Source organism: Centruroides vittatus, unplaced genomic scaffold, assembly GCF_030686945.1.
Source record: "Centruroides vittatus isolate TY-2023 unplaced genomic scaffold, ASM3068694v2 contig_866, whole genome shotgun sequence".
In the NCBI taxonomy this organism is placed as follows: Eukaryota; Metazoa; Arthropoda; class Arachnida; order Scorpiones; family Buthidae; genus Centruroides; species Centruroides vittatus.
This window is the reverse complement of record NW_027122565.1, coordinates 1307372-1327610: the sequence shown is the minus strand read 5'-3', so window position 1 is coordinate 1327610 and position 20239 is coordinate 1307372. Positions and strand designations below refer to the sequence as shown.

Sequence of the window (20239 nt, the reverse complement as noted above, 5' to 3'; positions counted from 1 at the left end):
CCCCTTGGAGAGGTATTTCGAAAAATCCCTTCTTAGTGTGCATTCTCATGACATACCCTAACTGTGTACCAAATTTCAACTTTTCTAACCGTTTGGGCTCTGCACTGATTATTATTATTGTTATTATTATTATTATCATTATCAACTCGTCTCGATTATATATATATAGATTGTAATTTGTATAACAAAATAAAATTATTGAGTTTAATTGTAAATTGAATATCTATCTATATATTACTAAAAGCAAAGCTTTTAGTAATATACAGATACTCTGTCCAATGCATTCCTTTTTCATTCATAATAATTTCAGAACCACATAGAAGCATTGTCCTCTTCCAGAAACTTTTTCTTTAGTCTTCCTCTTTCTTTCTTTCACAGGATTTTGCCTTCAAGGATAGTTTTTAGGATTATAACAAATTGACTATAACAGAAATAATCATACAGCCATTAATTATAAGGAGATGGACTCTCTTTTTTCAATGTAACAGGCATGGTATGAACTCCATATGACAACCCCTTTTGTCCCCCCTTTTCATTTTTTCTTTGTTTTGTTCCTTTTTTTGTCTTTTAATTTTTTAAAATGACATTTTAGATATAATCATAAGCTTCATTTGTTTATAGTACAGTGCATGTACAGTCTTAATCTATTTAAAAATTCAATTTCAGCATGTTCTTCAGTTCAAAATATTTTTCGATTCTGCATTAGGCTATGTAACATGATAATGTCTGTTCGAAACAGATGAAGACATTTGTTTTAAGTAAATATATTGGACTTGTACAACTGGTTTTGGTGTTTTTGTATGTTCATATCTAAGTATTACCAATTCTAATGAAGTTATTCTCACAAATTATTATTATATTATATTATATTATATTAATTATTATATATTAATTATATTACATTAATTATTATATATTATATTATTGTATTTATTAAAATAATAATAAATGTTTTAAAATCACTACTGAATTTAAATATAAAAAAAATCAGAAATTTTTTAATCAAGAAAATATTTACCTTCTGTAGCACCGAATCACTTAATTTCTCTCTATTAATTATTTTAATGGCTACTTTGTTTCCTGTAACACAATGAATACCAAGTTTGACAAGACCTAGACATAAAATAAATATTTTTACATATTTATTCATACATACATTAAAAAAATATTAAAATTATTTAATATAGTAAAACAATTATAAAATCTTTTCTAATTTATTTTTATTTTACTCTAGAGCACTGGTGTCCAAACTATGTCTCCTGGCATGTTAATCTGTCCTGTAAATATATTTGAGACATTACATAAATAATAGAAATAGATCTTTTTGTACAGTACATATGTCATATATAAAATATTTGTAGCTCAACTACCCGTGATTGTGTGTAATTTGGCGCACCAATCACAGGTACCAAAATCAAAAATATGCCCAATAGCCAATCAAAAAGTTTAGGTACCACTACTCTAGAGCATTAATTTGTGTATATTTTGTAATTATTCTAGATAATACTATCTTTTTTTAAAAAATCAAATATTTCAACATGAATAAAAAAAAAATTCTACTTGATTGCCAACAAAACAAAGATTTTCCTATGATGATATTTAGAATTAAGTTACCATACAGTTGTGCAGTTCTGTTACCTAAAATACATTTCTTCTATCTTAGAAAGGCCATTCTTAACACCAAACATGACATGTATTCTAAGGTATCCTACCCTTATAAAATTAGAGTATGATCTCCATCTAGAAGACCCAGAAGCACTGCATCAAATAAATGACAGTGTCATCAAATTAGAAGATCAAGTCTGCCTTAAGTTACAAGACTTTGCTGAATCTTAAGTAAAAAGAAATGTAATCCTAAGCCACTTATCTGCTGGGATCAAATTAAGACTCCTGAATGCCTAGTTAAGGCAGGCACTGAGATAAAGACCCATGTTCATCCTGAAGGCTACTGCATCAAGACCCTTAACATTCATCTCTAGTATGGAGAAGCTACTTACACAATCTGGACACATTTACCATGAAACCTACAAGGATTCCCTTATATGGCAATCTTCAACCTCAACCACCAGAATAGTGATTCAGAGGACTCAATGATGTGAAACCATATTGCACATAGAACATGTTGGCTCCAGAATACCATCACCACCCTAATTAAAGATAGCTGGCAAGAGCAGTGGTTGTGTTGAAAAGAAACACACATATCTAATTGCTTAATAAATATATTAAAGACACAGAAAGTCAGCTTATAGACACTTCTTCAATTTTTCTGTATGTTCACTCTAAACCAACAATTGACAATGGCAACATGAACAATTATTTCTAGAGACTTATCAAAATACAATTGTATGTATGTTGTGTGTTTCTGTTTAAAACAATTGTTATACATATCTACATATATTTTGTTTTCCTAACAAATGTCGGGATAATTATGTATTGTGGCTACGTCCGCAGAATTAATGTAAAATCTCCCTACAAAGCACTGATGAAGCAGGGGTAGTAAATAAAGTAGAGCACCTAAAACCAGTTGCACTACAAGTGTTTCCAGTACGAGAGAATGTTCTATTAAGTAAAAAAAAAAAACACTTCTTTTGTTGACAAACTACAGAATAGAGTCTTTAAATTCAAGCGAACAAATCTAGTCAAGTCTCACAAATTCATAGGTGAACTCCCCTGACACCTTGAAGCTCTGTGTCACCTCAAGGGATATATAAACACATTAGCCAATCCCTTAGGGCAGTATTTCTCAAACTTTTGCTTGTGCAATCCAATATATTTCTTTATAATGGTTCCATGACCTAAATGTTTATAATATAAAACTTTTTAAAAAACCTGGTAAACTGGAGTCATTGTACATTATATAATAAAATAAAATTATGCATTATTGATAATAACTTCTGTGTGAAATGTAACACTGAGTACATTTCTATTGTAATGTATTTGACCATGTATATATGTTTTATTAATTAATCTTTTATGTTATACGTAACCTCTTCATCTACCTAATTAATTAACCTGACTATTTTCCCCATTCAACTCTCCCAACCTATGTGCATTTTCTGGCAAGTTTTGGGCTTGAAGGGGTTTTGACCTACGTCATAGTGTAGGAGGACTATTGTTGATAGAGGAGTCAGAGAAGAAAGGGGTAAGACGTGAGACATGGAATGACCACAAGGAGGGAACTCAAGGAAGACTCAGTCAGCAGAGATTCAAAGTTGTGTTAAAGAACTGGCACTATTGAGAGATAAAGGAGGATTCGAATATGGATATTTTGTCTTGTCGAAAGGTGTGCACATGGTCAGGTTGTATCCTCTCAATTAACTGTGATAGATGTCACAAATTACCCAACTTGCAAGACAAAGAAAATGGGTTCCCCCTTCTAACATAATCTTCCTATCGTCTTTTCCTAACCTAAGTAGCATTAGTTTTAGTTTAATATAAGTTAGTTTTAATTAGTAATATAAGACAATTGAAATGGATTGTGAACTGGCCAGTTTCGGGACTCACATGTGTAATTAGATCTATGAGCATTGTTAATGAGGAGAAATAAAAAGTTAGAACTCTGTACTTAAAAGAAAAGGTAAAGTGTAATATTGTGAACAGTTTCAAGATCTGTAATTTAAGTTGATTGGAAATAAATAGATACCATTATTGTATATCTGAAATACATGATAGTCTGTGGTGTATTATTTATATAATGTGGTTCTCATTAACCCGTCACACCACATTAATTAATTCAAAGTATGTTAAAATATGAAAATAATCGCACAATATGTATTTATATCTTAGAAAATACAAGGGAAGCGGTAATTCCACAGTTTCCATGGATGGCTTGCCACTGATGTACTGTACCTTTAATTCAACTTGAGTCTTATTTTTGTGCATTATGTGACTCCTGTTTTGCACTGTCCATAAGATACACAGTTATCACTAGCAAATCTTGGTGCTGGCACATGTTATGCTATACATCCTTCATCTCTTTTAACAACCACATGTACAGTACATTCAGAAATGCATGGATAGCTCTCTTTCTGGCAATCTATGTGAGTTAGTACTTTGACTTCTAGAACATCAAATTTTTGAAAGAATTTTACCTAACATTCTATTATATGCATGTTATATCGAAAATATTTTAATGATATGGAAAACCAAACCTAACATCCAAAATTTAAAAATTGCAATCAACAATAATGGGTATTGGCTTAATGGCCAAACCTAGAACAATCTAGCAAGACTAATGCTAACACACTAAAAATAAAGAATTTTTAGTTAAAAACAAGTAAAAATTATACTCTTTCCATTTCCGACTTCGAGGATTCTATGAGCCAAAACAAGACAAACAAGTGGCAAGGAACAATCATTACTTTATTTATACATTAATAAAGTAATGATTGTTCCTTGCCACTTGTTTGTCTTGTTTTGGCTCATAGAATCCTCGAAGTCGGAAATGGAAAGAGTATAATTTTTACTTGTTTTTAACTAAAAATTCTTTATTTTTAGTGTGTTAATATTACCACCGATCCCATTGGTTTTAATAATCGAAAACTAATGCTCACTATCTAAACCTAGAGATAAAGCTTTCCAAAATAAGAGTTGATAACATGCGCTTATTGTAAATGAAAACACACAAATATACTCAGTACAAATAGCTAATATAGTTCTTAGCTTATTTTCATCAAATACCTTATGCATTAGTCTAGCTTTCTACCAACAGAGAGACACCCTGAGCTCAGAATATTGTGGAATTTATAAGGTCACTCTCAAAGGATATTGTATTATTAATGTTTATGGTAGCATTTTTCTACCATAAGCACGAGAATTTACTTTATATTCCTATCATTCTTGAGTCTTTAACACTTCATCCTGGTTTGTTTGAGGTATACCTTTATTGTTTATGTTCAGTTTATAATATTTTGTGAATTATAACACTCAATCTGTGTTTGCATAGTTTTCATCTAATTTTATTTGTAATACTATCTGATTTGATCTATGTATGTATCTTTGTATTTTAATAATTTATGATTTATAATTTAAAAACCACATCTGGTTAAATCTAGAATAATTTATAATTTTTAAACTTTTAACCTTTATCATAGCAACCTGTGTCACAGTCAATTTTAACCTGTGTTCCATTTTTGAAAGTTTTGTAACTTATTCAATTTATAGAATGACTCTCTTACCTGATAGAGGTCCATAAATATGATCAAACACATTTGTGTTTATATTAAAATTTTTATGCTGAGATATGTTGTACAATTGGTGAATGTGCTTTATTTTCTTAATCATTTAATAGAAAAAGAGGAAGATAAAGAGAATATAATTTTATTAAACTATTTTCTAAAATTAAATAGAAAAGGAACACCCCAATAACTATTGATTACACGGAAGAAACTATTCTGAGAATGAATAATTCCTGTTTTCAGTTGTCAAAAAATTAAATTGAATTATAGAGTAACAGGAAAAATTTGAAGATACTGTATTTATTGTATATCTAACACAGTAAGAACAGAACATTTAAAAAAAAATAAATTTTAAAAGTTTTTAAATAATTGAAAGGACATGACTGTTAATTTTATAATCATGTTAATAACTCACTCACCAACACCTTCACTTACCAGCAGCAGTTTATTTATTTAAACAAACTAGGCATTCCTCAAGTTATGACTAAGTACACCAATCAAAACCTTGATAATCACAAATAATTTAATGAAAATTGAACACATTTTTGATCTTACACCTTGTGTAAGATAAAAAATGTTTGTTGAATTTACATTTACATTCTTAGCATTGTTTATTTAAACATTTACATTATTAACAAATTTACATGAAATTATTTTTCTGATTAAGTTATAATTATTGATTCAGTTAATGTGAAGTTAATTTCATTCTTCAAGTTAACCACTGAATTAGAACATTTCAATAACTGATGTTCAAAAACAAGTGTGTTCTATTTGTAAATTATAGATTTAAAATTAAAAATAACACTACATGGCAAGTAAAACAAATATGAAGTTATGTTTTATACTATGTATAAATTCAATAGCTTTAATTTTTGCTTTTGTTGTATGCACATTTTTTTTTGTTAATTTGTAATTTTTTGTTTTACTTGCCTTCTACTATTATGATTTTAAATTTTAAATCTATAACTTCTAATTAGAACACACTTATTTTTGAACATCATTTATTGAAATGTTCTAATTCAGTTGTCAAGCTAAAGAATGTCTATTAATGTGGCTGAAAACATTTGTTTAAATAAAAAAGTGTTGCTTATAAGTAAAGATTTGGTATGTGTGTTATTGACATTTTTTACAGTTTTGGTTTTACCCTTGCATGATGTTATTTACTACATGTATTACATGTATACTTGTTACATATATTAATTTTATATTCAAGAAAGTCTTAACTGAAGAAAGTAAGCCAAAATGATCAAACACGTTTTTAATTTTAACAAATACATTGCTAGAATTACAAAGATGATTTTTATGCAGGATTTATTAAACCATATTGGGTAAGCCATATAATGAACAAATTTTGAAATTACTGGTAAAATTCCCTTTATTTTGAAGTCTAGCCATTTGTATTGTGGCAGACTGTATTGAAAATGTATGCTTGAGGAGCAATTAAAGACACTCTAAATCTGAGCATTATCACCTTCCACAATTATGGATAATTTTGAATAGACAGAACAAGCTGCGAGAGCTACAAAATTTTCAGCCATTTTTGTCAATGTTACAATTGTTTTTGCTTATTAAAACAATAACTTCTGACTTCTTATTCTATATCTGTGAATTTATAATATTAAGAGTTAACATCCATTAATTAAAAGGTTAAATTTTAGATTAGCTTTCCTTTACAATTAAACAATGATGTTTTGCAACTGTTTGATAAGCATTTCCATAATCATTGATTGATTTCTGGAACACTGCCACAAGTAATGACAAATTGTAGTGCTATTATAAATGGTTTACAATGGAAATGCAAAGAAATTAAATTACTATCATATATTTTTAGTTTTACTCACACTTTATTAAATAACTTTATTCTTACATTCATTTTATACTTGTAAACTTGTAACTGATCAATTGTTGTTCTCCATATATAAAGAGTCTCCTAATATCAAACATTCAAAATATTGGTTCCCTTAAATTTATTAATTAGAAAATTTCCTGTAGTATGAAAAAAATTATTATTATTTTTCCACACCAGATTTTTATCAAATAAAAGTTTAAGATCACTGTCTTTTGGTGTTAATAAAGTTTTGACAAGTAAAGCACAAAAAAAAAATTATTTTTGTGCTTTCCTCATCAAAACTTTCCTGCAGTGATTTGAAAAATGGCATAAACTTCAAACAGTAGAAATTTTACTTCAAATGACATAATACTTCAAATATATTCTGTGAAGTTCCAAAAACAGATTGAAATTAAACATTTATTATAGAAATTTATTAAAACAAAATTAGAAAAAACTTCCATTGTTAAAACCACAAAGATCAGATCAGTTGTGCTAGTCATATGAAACCGAGACGTGGAAAAAAATACTATTAATGTAAAACATAACACAATAAATGTAAATGAATGGCCTTCAGTAGAGATAAACCTCTGACAAGGCACTTGCATACAAATACTGAGAACACAAAATTTTGAAGAGGGGAAAAGTTAATGATAAAACAAGACATCACGTCGGATCATTGAAATTCTAAGACGTCATAGACAACAATGGAGTAAAAATATGAGTGGAAGTTCAAAGTCCCATAAACACCTTCTGTCCAGAGTTAACGGATGGTGTCAGGTAGATTCTCCGAAGCTGAGCCTTCTCATGACCCGAACAGGTCTTGTCTTTCACTTAGGGACAGACAAGGGACCAATGGGAAGTGGAAAAAAGAGATGGAAACCAATCAGAATGGACAAAAGGGAGAGAACAGAGATTGATATAATCCCTGATTATCAAGGTCATGATGCACTCGGCAAGTAAGCACTCAGTTAGTGAAGTCAGGAGCAAAAAGACGCTATGTATCAACACACGGAAGACAGAGTTTTCCGCCCTTGTGCCCATTGAGAGAGCTGTGCCGCCAACACCAACCGACAAATCTCTTCACCAGCTGCTGCCCCAGGACCAACCCTCAAGAATTTTAAAAAAAACATCCTTGACACTTAAAACTTTCGAACCTTCAATTGTTTAAAAACTTTGTGCATAGTGTAAGTTATTTCCTGTTAAAATAAATGGGTTTTTGTAAGATACTTATCATCATTCGTCTCCTCCGCCACACCCACATGCGAACGACCCTAGATCATCCTGACACGGAAATAAACAATCCTCCCTAAAAGTCAGTAACGTACACTGGTGTCCAAGAAGTGGGATTTTAAGTCCCCAACCTCCACCAGGTCAGCGAACTTACAATTCTGAGTTACATCACCAAACAATTACCTAAATAATTGGGCTATAATTCTGCTAATTTAAATAATTAATACAAAGTAATTTGCTACTAGAGGTAGACGTTAGGTGCCATCTCTTAACTAAATTAATAATTATAATTTTAATAATTTATTAAATAATTAAGAACCATCTAGATAGAAGACAATAGAAGACTATTCTGAGATACATTTATTACTAACAATAGATGTTTTTAATTTATTATGATTTATTATTGTGATAAACTATGTATATCTTCAACTCTAACAAGCTTATATTGGTATACCAATGTAACCCAACAACTTTTAAAATTTTAAAAAATGATAAGGTTTCATATGATTACAACTCTGCACCAGACATCTACTCAATCCCAATAGATGACAACAAAGCTTGTATGCATAGGTGTCAATGGAAGTAATCTATATCAAAGAATCAGGGAGTATAACTATACAATCAACAAGAACCACTGTAATGCTGCATTGACAACCTATTCACATCAACAAGACATACAGATAAATTGGGAAGAAACAAAAATCATCAGGCCTACCTCTAACATACATGTTCTTTCTCACTTAGAGAAGATGGATATTTATAAAGCTCATAGAAAATCCACATGCATTAATCATCATAATGCCAATACCATTTCCAATGCTTGGCAGTCACTTTTTGAGGTTTAATTATTTATGTTCCTTTATTAATTGCTTCTTTTTATTACATGTATTTTATTTTTTTATTTATTTACGTTTCTCGTGTCATTTAAATTTCTCATTCACATGTCAATTCAACGTTTACAATACTATTGTTCAAATGTTTACATACTATTGTTAAATTGTACTCATTTTTTATCAAAATTTCTGTTTTATTATTTATTTATTTTTATTTATTATGTATTTTATTCATATATTTATTATTTTTATGTTATTTTAAATTTATTGTTCCTATTTTAATTCAAACATTACATTTTATTTTTAAGTTGTAGTCTTTTATGTCATGTTGCTGTTAACTGAAGATCAGTCAAACTGATCAAAAACCTTCTTAATTTTAATAAACCATTGCTAGGATTATGAAGGTGATTTTTATTTGTTACATAGTTACATACCACCATTTTGGATAAATCCCACATGTTTGTATATGCATTTGCTGGGAATTATCAGTTGTTTGATACAGAGAGAAATTCATTATAGGAACAATTAGGAATTAGTAAATTTCCTGTATCACACTGACTTGCACCACCTCTTCATTTGATACTCTCTGGGGCAACACTAATATGCACTGAAGTAACAATGTGAACAATGCATTGCTTTTACTTTTACTCAACCTGTATGATTGTGCATTCTAGTACACCATAGCATCTTCAATATAAATGCAACTATAGTGTATAGAAGTATTACTTATGTTATCCCTTCCACGTAAAGATGGTGGACATGGCCTGATTGACATAGTTAACCTCCACTAAAAACAAATACAGACACTGCGAGAACTTTTCTGCAAAAAACAAGAAACATTACAGTTACATAAAGCAGTAACTCTAGCAGACTCAAATAATACACCATTAAATTTACATTCACAACGTATGGACACAGACACAACATATAAAAAGCATAGACACCATTAAGCAATCGTGGGCTCGAAAGGCACTCCATGGCAGGCATCCTTATGATCTGACCCAGGATTTTGTTGACAAAACTGCGTCAAACAGCTGGTTAGCTCAGGGATGCCTCTTTGGGGAGATGGAAGGATTCCTGATTGCCATACAGGATCAGGTCATAAATACTAAAAACTACAGAAAACACATACTCAAAGATGCAACACTCACAAATGACACAAGCAGAAAATGTCATGTCATGCCAGAAACTATACAACACATCACTTCTGGTTGCAAGCTCTTGGCACAGATTATCTACACAGACATAATCAAGTAGCAAATATAATACACCAAGCGCTTGCAAAGAAACACAAATTATTAGACATCCACGAGCCATACTACAAATAGCCCTATATTCAACAGACAGTATTGGAAAACAACACGCATAAAATGACAAAGCCATAATCACAAAACAATTTACCACAACAGACCACACATCACACTCATTGACAAACACAATAAAATCACACATTATAGACATATCTGTTCCAAACACTCACAATGTACAAAACACATGCACTGAAAAAATCAGCAAATACACAGAACTCGCCCAGGAAATAAGGCATCTATGGAGGATGAATAGAGTGCTTATTGTACCTGTCATTCTCTCCTCTATAGGTGTCATATCACACACACTACACTAAAGCCTGGGAATATTAAAATTGAATATAAATGTATACATCACACTACAGAAGCACACTATATTGAATACATGTCATATTGTTAGGAAATTCCTGAATACACACACACACTGACACACTTATTTAATTTTTGTTTTGTTTTGGATGCTATGCCTTGACTGGTCCAGCATACTACACAGCCATCAGTGCCAACCAAGTATAACTCACATAATTAATAATATTATATCATGTTCTTAAGGGGAATAACATTTTGGTGTGTCATGTTGAGTCATACGTATGCCGCGAGTAGAAAAATGTTGCAGAACACTGGCCTATTCTACACGCTTCGAACGTAAACATATACCTTGGTCTCAGCACCCCACTCCCCTAAAACTATATAACATCAAGTACTCCCCGAACATTTGAGTGGGCTACTCGAAGCCGGCATAGTCATTCAGGATAAATAATTAAACGCCAGTTAATGTTATCCTAGGTATCGAAGATGGCGGCTCATCTCCGATTCCAGCAATCAGAAGACAGGGAACAGTGGGGACCTAACCTAACCTATTCTAATAATTTGGTTGCTAATAATTATGGTAATTTATTAGAATATGTTAGGTTGGGTTAGAACGTGCGTCCCCACTGTTCCCTGTCTTCTGATTGCAGGAATCGGAGACGAGCCGCCATCTTCAATACCTAGGGTAACATTAACCTCCAAATGGAACCAAATTTGACGTGCTAATATAGGACATGCGTAAGGCACTTCTGTAAAAATAAAAATTGGTACCAAAACTCACCGATATGATGCCTTTGGTGCTGCAAGCAATGTCTTTTTCATAAGCCCATGCATTGAAATCAAATTCTGAATATGAAAGTGGCCACAACTATCGAATGTCGTTCTTATCAGCTATGACGACCATCACCTCGTCGAAACGCGCATTTCTTGTGAAACTTTTCAAACCAAATACCGTAAACAAGCAGAATACTCTAGTAGCTTCGAGAAATCAGTATCAACACTAAAAAAAAGTTGCGCGTCGAAAGCCGAGCAGACGACAAGCGAAGGGCAAAATCGTGTTCAGCGCCGCCTCTCGTGAAAAAAAATCTCATAGTTTTTTTATGACCTAAAAAAATATATATATTGCACTCATGTTTGTGAAAATTGCAACACCATGAAGGAATTGTGCAAATTGAACCAAACTTACAGGAAATGTAAAGTGATGTAAGACATGCAAATGATTAGAATTACAAAGCGATTGCGATGCGTGGAACGAGAAATGGCTCCTTATCAGCCGCTTGTTCCAGGTATATAAAGGACTGAAAGATGCATTGAAATCCGTTTATCTTCCTCTGTCTGTGGTAAACATTTTACTGGTGGTCTATATGCCTCGTCAAAAGCGGAGGAAGCCAAACCAACAAATACGAGTTCGTACTAGGCTGTATGTACTTGGCTTCGTCAGTATGCGAGAGGGTGAATTTTCGTATTGAGAAATTGCAGCCTGCCTGCAGTGTAATGCCACAATAGTGATGCGTGTTTGAAAGAAATGGACAGAGGAAAACCAAATAAGGCGAAAACCTGGCAGTGGGGCAAGCAATAGCACAATGGCACGGGGCGACAGATACCTCGTCCGCATGGCTGTGATGGACCGTACAGCATTCTCTCGTGTGTTAGCACAACATTGGAACACGACTACAGGTGTTTTGTTGTCTAGCTCCACAGTTTGTTGCTGTCTGCTGCAGCATGAACTGCGCGCAATGGTTCCTCTACGCAGGATTCCCCTCTCGCTGATTCACAGACGCCTTCGACTTCAATGGGCTCAGCAACACGGTGCGTGGCGTGCCCAGTGGCAACTAGTTGTTTTTCCGATGAATCTCACTACAATCTGCAGTACAATGATGGAAGAGTACGCGTCAGACATTACAGAGGGGAACGTCTGCTCCCACAGTATGTTATCCAGCGTCATACCGCACAAACTCCTGGCATCATGGTGTGGGGAGCTATTGGGTATAATTGTCGATCCCATCTAGTGCACATTGCGGGCAACCTCAACAGTGATCGCTACATACGGGAAATTGTGGAGCCAGAGGTCCTCCCCCTTCTTTGACGCATTCCGGGTGCAGTATTTCAGCAGGATAATGCCTGTGCACATGTTTCTCAGACTGAACAAGCCCTCTTCAGTGCACAACAGGTTTTGCTTCTTCCATGACCTGCTTATTTCCCGGATATGTCGCCCATCGAGCACATCTGGGAATTCATTGGTCGGCGACTCGCTTGTACAGCTGGTGGGGCACACAATAAGACTGAACTTTGGCATCAAGTTGAAGCCATCTGGAATGCCATTCCCCAGGATTACATTCAGAACCTCTATGATTCTAAGCTACGACGTGTACAGACTCTCATAGCTCAGCGTGGTGGACACACAAAGTACTGATTTCCGACGATCTTTTTGTTTTTTTTGTCTTGTAAATTTGATCGTTTATTTGTACCACTATCAGTAATATGTGGAATAAATTTCATTAATTTCTGACAATTCCTTCATGGTGTTGCAATTTTCACAAACATGAGTGTATTTTATAGAAATGATCAAATTCTGCGGGGTGCACGCCTGCATTTAGGAGATTTTGGCAGAGTAAGAATTTATGCCGAGAAACATTGATTTCACAAGCTTTCGGCAAAATTCACTGTATTCCAGAAACTGAATAGACGCCATAGTGATGAGTTTTGCTTATATATACAATTTATTCATGATTTATGAAAATGTCTTTTGCATATTCCTTTGAATAAACCTAGCCACTTGCTAGCTACAAAATTAAGCTTTAAGTGATTTGCATGCTTTTGTATGGTTAAGAGTTAAAAATTGGATTATTAAGACAAGGTGTCGCCATATTCTACCTTCGGCTATGAACTACGATTCTCTAAGAACGATTTCCTAATTTTTGTATGGATCAACTACATTACAATTTTATTTCTGTACCGGTCGGAGTCTTGACTAGTAAGAGTTGTTAAATAACCTAGTAAAAAAATCCAGCATCGAGTTGCATGACTTTTCCGGCCGTTATGAGATCTTTAATAATATAAAATTTATTTTTTAATTAACATAAATAAATTTGTGTATGGCTCCGTTATTTCAGATTTTGTTATAAACATTTTTGATAGTTTTAGTTATTATAAAATGGCAAAAGATATAAAATTATAAATTGGTATAAAATGGTATATAATATAAAATATAAAGGTATAAAATGGCAAATTTTGAAGGTAGAGATAAATTTTATAAAAAATTGTAAATTTTAATAACCAGTGAAATCTTAATTAAGTCCGACCTTACTCGAGATATGATCAACCATCCCCTCGACCTTTAACTACCAAAATTTAATAGCACCAATCCCTCTAATATACAAAATTTCAGAAATTTCCGATAAAAGTTATGAGAAACATTAAGCTTGAAACTGGGTGAACAAAAAACCTCGAAACTTTTTTGCCTTTCTCGACATTTCAAGGTTTCCAGTCCAAAAATGTAAAAATTCTCCCATAGTTTCCCTCTGTTATTTAATACAGATTAATTAATTAAATATAAAAACTGTTTAATACAATCAGAAGTCTATTAGTAAAAATTCTATTAGATTCTATTAGTAAAAATCGATTATAATTATATTAATATGAAAAAAATGATTCAAATAGAAAGAATACAGGTATATACTCTTTTATTTTCCTACTTATAGACAAAACATTATATCTTACTAAAATTTTTCCAAAATTACGTAATTATTTTCAATTTTATCTTGAATTATGCGTAAAATTAAAATTACTGTATTTCTCTCTTTTAATGCAATTAAATAGGCCTACAGTAGTATCATAATCGTTATTCTTGTAATTAAATTTAATTCATCATTAGCGTTGTCGTCCATAAATTATGTAACGCAGATGTGAGTGCGTGGTTACGCAGATAATCTTTACGATGCCTTACAAGAGGTAATGGTATTTACAAAAACATTACGTAACGCCAGAGACTCGACCCTTGGAGAACAGAACGAATCAGTTTTGTTTCTGAAATGTTGCATAACAAACTATACTGTTCGTCGCTGCTTTGTACCGTACCTTACACATGTAATTAACAAAATAACATTGGGTACTCACTCTTTGCCCTGTATTATTCCTTAATACAATTAAAAGTCGATCGAGTTTGCCGTTACGTAATTTTGGGGGTGTGCATATGTGTCGGTGTTACGGGGATGAGATGGTAGTCGAAAAGTATAAAAATAGCGTTACATAATTTATGAACGATCTGCAACCAGTCGCCGTTGTGGTGAAAGAACTAAGCATTATTGAACGAGATGAATTTCTGAAGTTTCCTTTATTTATATCTAACGAACGATTATTTAGTGCGAGTTCGTCATAATGCCGACCTGCAATTTTTAATCACATTTTTAATTTATTTAATTTAAAATATATGCTCTCTCCACCTCAAATTAATAGTATCTGTACATGATACTTTTCCTTTAACAATAGAGTTGGACGTATCATCTATTAACTGCTTTCAGGGAAAAACTTTTGAATTTAAATAATGTATATATATTCGTATACAGTCAATCGGGGCCTCCTGCCTCTAACGTGTTTCCATATCTGGTCTTGGATATCATTTATCTAATTCAGTTCTCGAGAATGAGGAAAGACGAACGACGAACGAACGACAGTGGGAATTTAAAATATTATTGGGCAGCCAAATAATATTTTGTATTTATGTTAACATAGATTCAAATATGAAGAAGTCTGCGTGTTATAGGTATATTTAAAACAGTTCTGTGAATAATGAGATGCTCTAAATCAGGGCTTCTTAAACTATGGGTCTCGACCCCATTTAGGATCGCTTAGCGAAATCTTGGGGTAACGAGATTTTAATGCAAAATATTGAAAATAATTTGTGAGAGTTTGAAAATGGCATGCTTTGTGTCGTAGGTTTCGTGAGTTGCACTTTGTGTCACTTCTGGTGCAGCGAGACAACGATTCAGCAACACTGATTGTAGTGTGAACTAGTGTAGTGTTGTTGCTTTTCAGTGTATTCAGTTGTCTCTGTTCCATTGTAACACAAGAGTGAACTGTGGTAGTACACCATTATTGTTTTTGCAAATTTGTATATATCTTCAATATATATGTATATTTTCATTGTATTTCATATGTATATTGCAAAATATTTATATATCTTTATTTTATATTGGGGGAGGGAGGTCGCGAAAAAAATCACAATCATAAATGGGGTCGTGAATAAAAAAAGTTTAAGAAGCCCTGCTCGAAATCAATTTAAAAATCTAAAATAAAAAGCGTTTATATGGTTAGATTCAATTTTGTCATTTTATTTGCTACTAAGAATTAAAACATTAAGAATAAACTCTAAAACGTAATTAGAATAGTTATAAAAGAAATATAAACACCATTTTACGTATGACAAAATGAATATAAATTGAGTAAGAAATGAAATGTTATCCGTTTACTAAAATGTAGAGATTATTCACGATTGTATAATTATTCACTGTCATCATTATTTACTTGGCTATGTGTAAGTGAATAAATAAAATAATAAAGATAAGTATATATATACATATGCCTGCGATATATCGATTAATACTAAGGTCAATTATATACATTTTCTGCATAAGCTTTTAACTGGAACTTTTTTACATCTTAATTAAATTGTTGTAAAAATACCTTATAAGATTATTTGTTTCTATAATTTTATATGTAAAATTGAAGCAATAATCAAATTTTTCGATGAATATCTCTCTCTTTTCTATTTCAAAATCATCTTTTACAATTACAAATAATTTTAATTTTAAAAAATTTAAATAATTACATTTATTATATAAAATTTCTATTTCAAATCATTTTAATCGTTGTAGTAGTATCAATAGGGAAAGAGAATTAAAAAAGACTGAAACTTTTACTGATGTAATACTCGAACGGTTCCATTAACTGATATTTAAAAATTTATTTTTGAACTTATAACGATACTGCGCTCTGTAGTTAAATAAATCAATGACTTCTTCCCGTAATTTGCTTTAAAGAAAATTCACTAATTTTCTATAAACATTAAATATAACTCTCTTCGCCTGATTTTTTATAATCAGGCGAAGAGAATTATATTTCTATATAGTATATAAATTCTTACATTTAATTTCCTCGAAGTACAAAATGGCGTCATTACAGTTACTCCCAGTTACAGTTCGTTTGTTATTTGTAGCCTCGTTGATAACGCATCGGAATTGATTACTCAAACAAAACTACACATTATTTTTTGCATATACTGCATTAATCAGATAAAAAAAAATATAAACTTTAATCGAAATTAAAGTATATGAAAAATTATTTCTATACAGAAAATTAATACTACTGTTGAGAAACAGTAGTGTTAATTTTTTGTATAGAAATAATTCGAAAATGAAAAATTTTTCATATACTGACTGGAAATTACTTCTATGTTAGATAGACGTCTCATAAATAAGTTAAATGCGTCGATAATAAAGGAGCAATGTTTTTATTTTATTTATTTAGTTAGTTAGTTTTTGCACGAGAATAAAATACAAAGCTAAAACAAAAAAAAAAAGAAAAATTCAGAAGCCCGAATAATTTTTGAGACTAATCAGTGCCGTAGAGAGGAGGAGGCGTTGTGGTTTTTCCCCGGGCCTGGAGAAAAATTGTCCCTATAAATTAATGTCACTTTTACTAACAGAAAATAAAATCTTTAAGAGATGATTTTAATAATAATAAACCTTTAAGGTTGATTTTTATTAATAACAACGTTCTGAGTATTTCATTTGCACAAAAAATGGCAAAAGAGGCCCGCATTAATTATTATTAAAGGGAACCCGATCTAAAACTAATAATAATAATAATAATGCGGGCCTCTTTTGCCATTTTTTGTGCAAATGAAATACTCAGAACGTTGTATATTAATAAAAATCAACCTTAAAGATATTATTATTATTATTTTTATTTCTGCACGATTTACATCGGAGTAAAAAATACCTCGTCCCGTAACCCACAGAAAAGAAGGTATCTGTTTCCATCCTTTTATTGTATTAGATGCACTTTAAGTGCAAGTAGTTCCTCTTTTCCCCCCTTTTCCTCTTCTTAAAAGGTTTCCAGATGAGCATTGTGTACTAGTCTCAACAGTCGTATTGGGTAACTCTAGATTAACTGATGAATGATGTCTATCTGATAATTGCTGCGTGTCTGAAGATTGCTGTATGTCTTGAGATTGCTGCATATTATTCTTGACTGGATCTGGTGTGTTGACCACAAAGATAGTATTATCAAGCACTCTACTGAGTATGAGCGATGTGTGTATGGCTGCCTGTTTCTGAAGAATGCTGATGTCAATGTTGGATTCTAATTGATCTATGTATTTCTTTATGGTTTTTGCTACTATTCCTGTTGCTCCTATTACTATTGGGATGACAGTTGTCTGTGTATTCCATAGACGGCTAACTTCAGATTTCAAAAGATGATATTTACTTAATTTTTCAATTTCTTTAGCACCAATGTTGTAATCTGATGGTACAGTTATATCTATTAAGAATGTTTTATTGCGATTTTTATCAACATAAATTAAATCCGGTCTATTGTGAGATACAGTGACATCAGTTTGTACAGACATTTCCCATAAGATCTTGGCCGTACAATTTTCTTTAACTTGTGGCTGGATTAATGTTTCCTTCCACCATTGGTTAGGAACTTCTATTTTATGTTTTCGGGCCAGGCACCAGTAGACGTACTGGAAAAGATTATTATGACGTTTTACATAACAAGTCCCCGCCAATTTTTCGCATCCTGATATAATGTGCTGTGTGGTCTCGTCTTTGGTCGTACAAAGGCGACATTTTCCATCCAGTGGCTCCTTTAATATGTCACGTTGATATTGTCGTGTCATTACAGCTTGGTCCTGAATAGCAAATATTAATGATTCAACTCTTGGGGCTATTTATTGCTTTTTAATCCATTCAAATGCAAGCTCTCTATCTATATTGCCTTGATCCAATATCCTTTTTGGAAATTGACCGTGTAATTGTTTGCTTCTCCATTATTATAATAATTATTATAATAATAATGGAGAAGCAATAATAATTATTATAATATATATAATTAATTATTATTATTATTATTATGTTGGGCTAAGTGAGATATACTCGATTAACACCGGTGGCTGTGAACTATGCCGGACCGAAGTCAAGGCATAGTAACCAAAACAGAAATTAAAGAAGTGTATCAGTGTGTGTGTCTGTATTCAAGAATTTTCTCACAATGTGACATGTATTCAATATAGTGGCCTTCTGTAGTGTGATGTATATGTTTCTATTCAATTCTAATGTGCCCAGGCTTTTGTGTAGTGTGTGTGATATGACACCTGTAGCGGAGAGAACAACAGGTACAATAAGCACCCTATCCATCCTCCACAGATGCCTTATTTCCTGGGCGAGTTCTGTGTACTTGCTAATTTTTTCAGTGCATGCGTTTTGTATATTGTGAGTGTTTGGAATGGATATGTCTATAATGTATGTGATTTTATTGTGTTTGTCAATGAGTGTGATGTCTGGTCTGTTGTGGTAAATTGTTTTATCTGTGATTATGGCTCTGTCGTAGTACATTTTGTGCGTGTTGTTTTCCAATACTGTCTGTGGAATGTATTTGTAGTATGGTTCGTGGATGTCTACTAATTTGTGTTTCTTTGCAAGCTCTTGGTGTATTATATTTGCTACTTGATTATGTCTGTGTAAATAATCTGTCTGTGCCAAGAGCTTGCAACCAGAGGTAATGTGTTGTATAGTTTCTGGCATGATATAACATTTTCTGCATGTGTCATTTGTGAGTGTTGTATCTTTGAGTATGTGTTTCCTGTAGTTTTTAGTATTTATGACCTGATCCTGTATGGCAATCATGAATCCTTCCGTCTCCCCAAAGAGGCATCCCCGAGCTAACCAGCTGTTTGACGCAGTTTTGTCAACAAAATCCTGAACCAGATTATAAGGATGCCTGCCATGGAGTGCCTTTCGAACCCACGATTGCTTAATGGTGTCTATGCTTTTTATATGTTGCGTTGTGTCCATATGAAGTGAGTGTAAGTTTAATAATGTGTTATTCGAGTCTGCTAGAGTTACTGCTTTATGTAATTGTGATGATTCTTGTTTTTTGCAGAAAAACTCTCGCAGTGACTGTATTTGTTTGTAGTGAAGGTTAACTATGTCAATCAGGCCACGTCCGCCATCTTTACGTGGAAGGGTTAATCTTTCTGTGGCGGATTTAGGATGATGTTGTTTATGCTTAGTAAGTGTTCTTGTTTTCCTTTGGAGTTGCTCAAGATCTGTGTGAGTCCAATGTATAACTCCAAAAGAATATGTGAGTACTGGGATGACATATGTGTTTATTGCTTTAACTGTGTGTTTTGCATTTAACTGTGTTCTGAGAATAGCATTTAACCTACTTTGGTATTCTTTAATTAATCTTTGCTTTATTTGTGTATGTTCTGTTAGTTTGGCCTGTTGGAATCCTAAATACTTATAGAACTCGCCCTCTTCCATGGAT

The 20239-nt window shown here is 32.4% G+C and overlaps 1 protein-coding gene across 4 annotated transcripts in view; it reads right to left on the bottom strand.

Annotated features, from left to right (window-relative positions):
- LOC136982856 (serine/threonine-protein kinase BRSK2-like) overlaps nucleotides 1-20239 on the bottom strand; it is a 158444-nt gene that overhangs the window by 111447 nt on the left and 26758 nt on the right. For all 4 annotated transcript variants that reach the window (XM_067279393.1, XM_067279395.1, XM_067279397.1 and 1 more), the window contains exon 2: nucleotides 1019-1113. In XM_067279393.1, the coding sequence (XP_067135494.1) occupies nucleotides 1019-1113 (95 nt within the window). The remainder of the gene's footprint in view (nucleotides 1-1018; nucleotides 1114-20239) is intronic.